Here is a 9,119-nt window from a genome sequence, read left to right as displayed (position 1 = left end):
ATATATACACATACACATACATACACACACATACACACATATATACACATACACCCATATACACATACACACATACACACATATATACACATACACCCATATACACATACACACACACACATACACACATATATACACATACACCCATATACACACACACACACATACACATACACACATATATACACATACACACACAGATACAGAGTCATCATCAGTGTTGTCAATATCACTGCTAGTATTTGCACTCTGTTCATCCTGTTCAAAAATCAGTTCATTTGTGGTCTTCTCAGCAAAGGATAGGAAATTTGGTCTCATTTCCAAGATAAAGAAACTGAGGCCAGAATTTATAGCTAGTCATTGACAGGGCTGGAATGAGAACCTGGGTCTCTTGACTCTCTCTCCTGGAATTCCATCAGGAAAGGTTATCAACAGCTATTGTAAATGATCCCAGGAGAATGGCGGACCATGGGACTAATTTTCACTTAGACAATCAGGAGAAAATAAATATCTTATGGAGAGCAGTTCAGAGCAGGCCCCACCATCCCAGCCTAGGGTAGTGTTGGAGGTCATTTTAAACCTGCCCCACCTGTGAGGTTATCCCAAAATGGTAGGGGAAGAGGAGGCAGGGAGTAGGAGGTTTCTTTAGGGTTGTTTGCCCAAGCCATACCTTCCTAGCATCAAATCCTGCTGCTTATAAGACAGAAGAGGCCACAGGGAGAAATGGTTCTGCATCAGGGCTTTGATGTTGCATAGACTGGGTCCTTACCTGCCACTTCCTAGCAACATGACCTCGAACGTTTGACTTCAACTAGCTGAGCTTCAGTGCCTTCATCTGTAACATGGAATAATGATTCTTACCTGACACTCTTGTAAGAATGAGAAATATAACATGCTGTAACCTAGGACAGGCTCTGACACTTTGCCAGGGCCCAATCAATGCTATTCATTACAATTCTATGTTCATTACTGGACCAACTCTAGTCAAGTGGCTATCAACCAAGCTAGAGATAGTGAGAGAGAGAGACAGAGAGTCAGAGACAGAGAGAAACAGAGATAAAGAAAGAGATTATTCCCAAGCAATGCAGTGATATCCTTGGTGTTCACGATGGATTCTTATTGACACATAACTGGACAACCTTTTCTTCTTCCTTCCCTCTCTCTACAGGAAGCTGCTCCCCCAAATAGCACAAGTCATTGGATAGATTCTACCATCTTCTTTGTCACCCGGGCAGCCCCTGGAGAAGAGAAGTGGTCCACGCCTGGGCCTGGGATTGGGCTCAGGAGAAACAGCACTTGGGCCCTGAAACAAGCCAATGTTCTGACTTACACCTCGCCTCTCTCAGAGGCCAACAAGACCACCGCTTCCACCCAGAGTCTGCAAGGCCAATGCTGGGAGACATACGTTGGACAGGTGGCTCCCTCGTTCCCTTATAAAGCCCTTCCGTGTCCATTTCATCACTTAATTCTAGTGACTCTCTGAAGTGTCATTATCTCTATTTTATAGAAAAGGAAAATAAAGTTCAGTGGGGGATTAGGATTTTCCAGGTCTCAAAATGAATGATCATAGTCAGTGTAAAGACTCAGGCAGTATTAACGATGTGCTTGGCCCTGTTCTAAGTGCTTAGTCTAGAATCGTATTATCATCCGTAGAAGCAGAGATGAGGAAACCGAAGCACGAGAGTTTAAGTAACTTGCCCCAAAACACAGATAGTAAAAGCAGAATGAAGGGGACTTCCCTGGTGGTCCAGTGGTTAAGACTTAGCCTTCCAATTCGGGGGATGAGGGTTCGAGCCCTGTTCGGGGAGCTAAGATCCCACATGCCTTGCGCCAAAAAACCAAAATATAAAACGGAAGCAATATTGTCACAAATTCAATAAAGACTTTAAAAATGATCCACATTAGAAAAAAAAAGCAGAATGAAGCCCTAAACCCAGACATCTGCTCCAAACTCTGTGCTCTGAACCCCTCGCCCTTTCACCTTCACTATATCCCATGATCACACCTCAAGTAGTCTCCTGTGGCTCAGAACCATAGACTTTTTCCCTGGCTTTGTGTAACGCTGGCCTCAGACATCAAAATTCAAATTAACAAATATTTGATGAGCAGCTATCATGTGCCAGAAATGAAGTCGCCATCGGAGGGGGCCCAGTGGCTCAAGCCAGGGGAATGAAGAGAGAAGGGAGGACCCCAAGGAAGAGGTGGACGGTGGGAAGGGCAGGGCGTGGTGGCATCCAAGGACACCTTGTGTTGCAGGAAATGCTGAAGCTCTCCATCATTGACATGCTCTTCACTGTGGCCAGCATTCTGCTCATAGACTTCTTCCGAGGACTTTTCGTTCGGTACTTAAGTGACTACTGGTGTTGGGACATGGAGAGCAAGTTTGTAAGTAAGATGCCATGTCCACTGGGGAAGCTCATGTGGCCAGATCCATCCTTTCCTGATGGCCAGGCTGGGAAACTGACATGGCTGAGAGAAAATACGTGAGGGAAGAGGGAAAGGCTGTACAAAGCTGAGTTTCCGTTTCTTTCTTACATTTACCATTTGCTGGGATGGCCTCACAGACAATGATCTCAACGTTATCTAGGCGAGCAAAGAATTCTGTGTATTTGACTTTAGTGAACTGGTTTATGCAAAGAAATTTGGAACGTTTTTTAATGCAGAAGTTCGTTTTCTCTTGTAGCCTGAATACGGGGAATTCAAAATAGCAGAGAACGTGTTACATTTAGTCTACAACCAAGGAATGATTTGGTACGTAGCAAAGCTTCTTCCTGCTGTGCTTACATCTAATCTGGGCTAAGATTTTAATTTACCGAGTCTGGATGGGACATGACCATAATAAACACAGTCATAAGAGTCAAGAAGAGACATAAACAGTTTCTAATTGAACTATTTCACATATATAGTGATTTCAGTAATGGTTTTCTAAGCATTTTGCAGAAAGGAATGAGGAAGGAAATAGTCCGTTTTTAGGCCACTATCGGTCACTGAAAAACAAACAAAACTGCACAAGAACCAGTAGAATAAGCTGCTGGGGAGGATTGCGGGGAGGCTAGGAGGAGAGGCTGCTGACCCCCGAGGAGGACTTCCATCAGTGGCTGTGTCACAGCTGGGGAGCCTGCCTTTAGCTACCCACTCTCCTTCCGTACTCGCACTTGGACATTGAGCCCAGGTGCACGACCATCCCCCAGAAAGATAGACCCATCCTGGGGGAGGTCTGCTCACCCAGGGCAACTCCCAGCCAAGGCAGTCATGTTCCTAAAGATACTAAAGGCTGAAAGGGATCATCTGATCGACATGGACATGTGTGTCCATGGGGACACGGCGGAGAGCTCCCTAACCGTCCCTCCAAATCTGGCTTTCCCTACTGGACTACAAAAAGTGCTATTTGTTAAAATACAAGCAAATGACGAAAAAGAAGAACCTGGGTGTCCCATACCTTCAGAAGACAGAATCTCTCTTCATAATCATTCAGTAAAATGCAGGAGGAATGGAATATCAAGTAATATCGCTTTACTCAAATTCTGTATTCTTAGAGTCCACTTATTTTGAAAAATATTTTCACAAATACAGTATTAAAAATAATACAAAACATTTACGTAACGTTTGCCAGAATGTTGGGCACGGTTTTACCTGTGATAACTGGTTTAATCCTTAGGGAAACCCTATGAGGTAAATAGTATTATTTTCTGCATTTTAAATATGAGGAAACTGAGGAAAAGAGAAGCTAAGTGTCTCACCTGATGTGAGAAACCAAAAGTATTTTTAAAAAGAGTTTTACTTATTAAACCTCTCCTTGTATCTATTTTCCTGCTGCTAAATCCAAACTTCACAAGTATTGCCTTGAATGAACATCCAGTATAAGCAGATTTAGCCTTAGAGTCAGAAGATCTGGGTTTAATTCCATATTTGGCACTTATTTGCAGGGTAGATATACCTCTGTTTTCCTGGGATGTTATCCCAGATCTGTCACTCTCAAAGGTCTCTCAGTTTGGTTGATATAGGGTCACCCTTTTATTAGTCTCTGAGCAAATCACCTAATTTTCCCAGACCCACCTTTCATGTCTAAAAACTTTGGACATTTACCCCTCCTTTTATGGTTGCAGAAGGTTAAATGGGCCAAAATGTGTGAGGGTGCTTAGCACAAGGTCCAACAAAAGTAGCTCTGCTCCGCATAATGTTGACCAAATCTGAAAGTCAAGAATGTATTAACGTAGCCCCACCAACCCCATAGACAGGCAAAATCTAGAGCTTGCCCGAAACCGCAGTTATCCACTATTTGCCTCTTGACTGGAAGAGGGTCTTTCCTTTGCTAAGCGTGAAGAGGCAGGAGACACTTAGCATCCTTGTGCCAAGAGGATATTTTAAAACGGGCTCCCTGCTCATCTGCAGGAGTGACTTGCCTTATCTCCAGCGGGTGGAAGGTTGGGGTCTCAGATCTCCAGGGGCTTCTTCAGTCCTTTGAGCACAGAGTATAAATCTCAAGCTCTCAGAGCCAAGATAGACCAGAGGAGAACAGACGCTAACTGGCCTCCCACTGTGGTTTCAGGATGGGCGCATTCTTCTCGCCATGTCTCCCTGCCTTCAACGTCCTCAAACTCATGGGTCTCATGTACCTGCGCAGCTGGGCCGTGCTGACCTGCAACGTGCCCCACCAGCAAGTCTTCCGAGCCTCCAGGTCAGTGAGCGTCAAGTCCGCTTCACAGAGAGAATTCACATCACCCACGCTCGCCTTAGCCAGAGTGACCTCCAGCAAGGGGGTCTCCCCAGCTCCCTGCCTGTCAAAGTCTTGTCCACCCTCCAGTTGCCTTTCCTCCCTGAAGCCATTGCCAATGCCCCACCCTTCAAATGAATCATGACTCTTCTGAAGCTCATGCCACATCTTTTACAACTTTTTACCGAAGTTTAATAATCATCCAGAAAGGGCACACATCACAAATATCCGGCTTGATGAATATTCACAAACTGAACACGACTCTGTAACCAGCGCCGCCCCCCCACCCCCAGATGGAGAAACAGAACAAGAACAGCACCCAGAAGCCCCCTTGTACTCGACTGCGGTCACTACCAGCTTCTAACAGAATAATTCGTTCCCGCCGCCACACCGTTTTTTACTTGATGTAAATAGAATCACACTCAGTATGACCTCTTTTATTCCTGTCTTCTTCTCAGTATTGTGCTTGTGAGAATCACCTCACTGAGGACACCCCCCGCAATTTCTTCATCCATCCTCCTGTGGTTAGCTATAATGAATAACACTGCCTTGAACGTTCTCACGCATGTCCTTTGTTGGGTACATACCTAGGACTGCGCTTGCTGGCTCACAGGCCACGCGTGTGTTCTCCTCTAGGAGAGAGCGCCAACTATTTTGCCAAACCGGAGGCGCCCTTTCCACTCGCCCCAGCATCATGTGAGAGTTCCAGTTGTCCCACAACCTTGTCAACACTTGTTCTTCTCTGTATTTTTCACTTTAGCCATTTTGGTGAATTCATATCACATTTTGAACACCTTGATTAGAACTCATTTATTGTATTTTGACATAATAGTTATTGATGTGGGTGTGTATCAGTGTCTTTCAAACTTTTTGACAATAATCAGCATGACAGTGTATTTATCTTTCACCTAGTGACTGGTGTAGATGCATATATTCATATATATGTTTTATATATAATTTATATATGAATGTATATATATGAATATATATATGTGAATATATATATGAATATATATGAATATATATACATGAATATATATACATGAATATATATTCATTGACATCTGTGTATGCCTATATATAAAAATACATGCATACATATATACACACACATAAATATACATAACATAAACATACATATAAATGGATACACACATATATTTAGTGTATATATGTGTGTGTGTGTCTATACATATATATAAAGAGAATGTGTGTATATAAATAGAGAAATGTTTCACAAATTAACACTCACCTACTTAGCCACATTGTATGTGCCCTGATATTTTCTGTTCTCTTCTAGTCCAGTCTATTTCATTAGAGAGAGAGAGAGCATGCTGGCTGAGAGTCTCAAGATTAACAGACCATTCATTCTCTTTCAGGACTATATACAGGGCCTTGCACACCAAACAGACCTGTGCTGCCCTCAGGGGAAGCCTGGGCAGCCGAGCTTTCAGACCAGCTTAGGGCCCAGGGCCCAGGGCTTACTCAGGCAGACCATTCACCCTGAGCAGCCAGGAGCAGAGCAGATAAGAGGTTGAGGGAGACATCCACGTGAGAGAGTCAAGAACCGTAACAAAAGAGTCAAACCATCCTCAGACATAGGGGACAAGTTCAAGGCTGGGAGCAGGACAGGGAACCACTAGGTAAGGACTCAGCTGGGTGGGGCAAAGGTGCTAAGATTTTTCCATGAATTAAGTTTATTGTGTGATGGCCACGGGGTCACCCGTCTCTTGGTTTGAGGTGGACAGGTGCTCAGCAAGCGTTTAGTAGATGAACAGGTTGGGCTGAGTGATCCACGAATTCCCTTTGAGCATCCATTTCTAGTTTGCTAAATCGCCTGCGATCCTATAACAGAGCCTTTCCTAGGCAGTGATGGGAGGAGGAATTTTCTGTTTGCAAAGAGTCAGGGCTACAGTTTCTGTGTCGGTTTTTTTTTTGGGGGGGGGAGCAGGGCGGTGCACTTACATCATCCGCAGCTGGCCAGAGAGTGAACTCAGTGCCTGGCACTTGGTTTCTTTACAGATCCAACAACTTCTACCTGGCAATGCTCCTGTTTATGCTCTTCCTATGCATGCTGCCAACCGTTTTTGCTATCGTCCGGTACAAGCCATCTCTAAATTGCGGGCCATTTAGGTAAGTTCTCTTAGTTCAGTCCACTCGGCCTGGAGCTACTGACAGCTATAGAGGAAGGACCCCCGCATCGAACTGAATTCTCCTTCTGGCTCACAAAACAGGTCAACAGCAGAGAAAAACTTCTAACTCATGTCTTTTGAATCCAAGACCATTGCCCTTTCCTTGCTAAGCAGGCTGCCCTCAAGTATCATCCTGTCTGTGCTCATCTTTAAAAGACACAGCCCACTTCAAATGAAAACGGGAAACGGCATTGCTCCAAGGCTAGAAGGAAATTCTACCTGGTCAATCTTTCCCTTCCAGAACTCAGAAAGCTTTTATTAAAAGATAGTCCATGTCACTTTTGATTCGACATTATCTAGCTGCATCAAGACAGAAGTCCCTTGAGTTACCTTCACCTAGCATTAGTCAGTTTTGATACAACATATATGTAACATTTAGAGTCTATCTTTGTATGCATTATACACACACACACACACACACACACACACACACACACACACACACACCATGTGGTTATTGACCCCATCTTCAAACCTACATGTTAATTAAATGACTACTTCAGATGAAATCATTTCAGGAAGTTATGTATCTTTCACATTCATCAGATACTTACTTTAGCTTTGAAACTGACTTTGAGGGTTGGACTCTAGCTAGCTAGCCTTTTTTCTTTTTTTTTTTAATGGCTTGCAGGATGCTTCTGCCAAAAGCAATATAATCTGGAATTATGGTTTTCTTTCTCACAGTGGACAAGAGAAAATTTATGACATCGTGTCAGAGACGATTGAGAAGGATTTTCCCGCATGGTTTGGCTCTGTGGTTGGGTACGTCAGTAGCCCTGTGGTTATCCTGCCAGCTGTGCTGCTGCTTTTGTGAGTACTTTCCTGCCTGCTTTGGGGGGGCTTCTGCGCGTTTGGCCAGGAAGAAAGCGCTGCTTTCCAATAATTGTATAAATTCAATGAGTTCATTCAAAAGTCACTTACGGAGCCTGATGATCTGAGCAGGGACGCTGCATCACACAGGGGCCAGGGAGGCAGAGCATGATTGATACATCAACAGCATTTCGGCGATCGCTGTGGCCATGATCATGGGGTTGAATGTGATTATCATTATCTTATTTTCCGGAAGTTTAATCTCAACATGGAATTTTACAGTGCAGCTAACTTGCGTCTGTTTTAACTTAAAGGGGAAAGAACATCAAGTAGTTGATCCAATACTCCTACCATGATGCATAGTAACATGCCTCTCCCATCTTCACTCCTTCCTTCTTGCTGTCATCCGTGCAGAATTCCGGGTCAATGGAGGTTGCTTTGAAAATCAGGAGAGAGAAAAGGAAAGCAGCTCCTTCCCAGCACTTGCCAGCTTGAAAACTCACTGATACCTTTTGTCCTCAGGGGGTGGTGGGGTGGTCAGTGGGTAGCCCACATCTGGCCGGGAACACAAAAGCCCGACGGGGGGGATGAAATGCACTCACCGCCCTGTGCTGTTCTGCCCTAGCATGCTCATCTATTACCTTCAGAGCATCGCAAGATCCTTAAAGCTCAGCAACCACCAGCTCAGAACGCAGATCCAAAATGCAAGTATTACGTAACCTTTGCTATCGTGAATGTGCTGTCAACCATCTGACTGATTTCCCTGGCCAGGGAATACCAGTGAGGTCACATTTTCAAATTACTAGGACTCTTGGCCACCTGCTAGAGTGCAAGGCCACCCCTCCCCGGCCAGGATCTCCCAGGGCTGTTTCTAAGAATACCCAGGCCCTCAATTGCCAGAATGAGCCTCCTCTCCTAGAGGCCTTGCTCATGCCCTCAGCACTTCAGCTCCCCCTCCTGTGGCCACAGCAAGCTTGCAATGTACTGGGCTCTTCTGCTGGCTGCACTGACTGGGCGGGGAGAAAGGGCTCCTCCCTAATCCCATGTCGAGTTGGACATCTGAGCCCAAAGACACTGTTTGGACCCAAAGACCCACCTTCTTCGTATCTTTTAAATTCTGGTTGTCATTACAGTAAGTCCCCTACATACGAACAAGTTCCGCTCCGAGAGCGCAATCGTAAGTCCAATTTGTTCCTAAGTCCAACAAAGTTCGCCTAGGTACCCAACTAATACAATCAGCTACAGAGTACTGTACTGTAGCAAATCGTAAGTCCAATTTGTTCCTAAGTCCAACAAAGTTCGCCTAGGTACCCAACTAATAACAATCAGCTACAGAGTACTGTACTGTAACAGGTTTATAATACTTTTCACACAAATAATACATAAAAAACAAACACAAAAAA

At 44.5% G+C, this 9,119-nt stretch overlaps 1 protein-coding gene across 1 annotated transcript in view; it reads left to right on the top strand.

The window, feature by feature from the left end:
- The window catches only part of TMC3 (transmembrane channel like 3), a 58,683-nt gene that overhangs the window by 38,172 nt on the left and 11,392 nt on the right, over nt 1–9,119 (top strand). Inside the window, exons 13-19 of the mRNA XM_007115193.2 lie at nt 1,169–1,414; nt 2,257–2,385; nt 2,684–2,751; nt 4,550–4,678; nt 6,737–6,847; nt 7,591–7,716; nt 8,342–8,420. Of these exons, the coding sequence (XP_007115255.2) occupies nt 1,169–1,414; nt 2,257–2,385; nt 2,684–2,751; nt 4,550–4,678; nt 6,737–6,847; nt 7,591–7,716; nt 8,342–8,420 (888 nt within the window). The remainder of the gene's footprint in view (nt 1–1,168; nt 1,415–2,256; nt 2,386–2,683; nt 2,752–4,549; nt 4,679–6,736; nt 6,848–7,590; nt 7,717–8,341; nt 8,421–9,119) is intronic.

Source organism: Physeter macrocephalus, chromosome 11 (assembly GCF_002837175.3).
Source record: "Physeter macrocephalus isolate SW-GA chromosome 11, ASM283717v5, whole genome shotgun sequence".
Classification (NCBI taxonomy): Eukaryota; Metazoa; Chordata; class Mammalia; order Artiodactyla; family Physeteridae; genus Physeter; species Physeter macrocephalus.
This window is presented reverse-complemented; position numbering and strand designations above follow the sequence as displayed.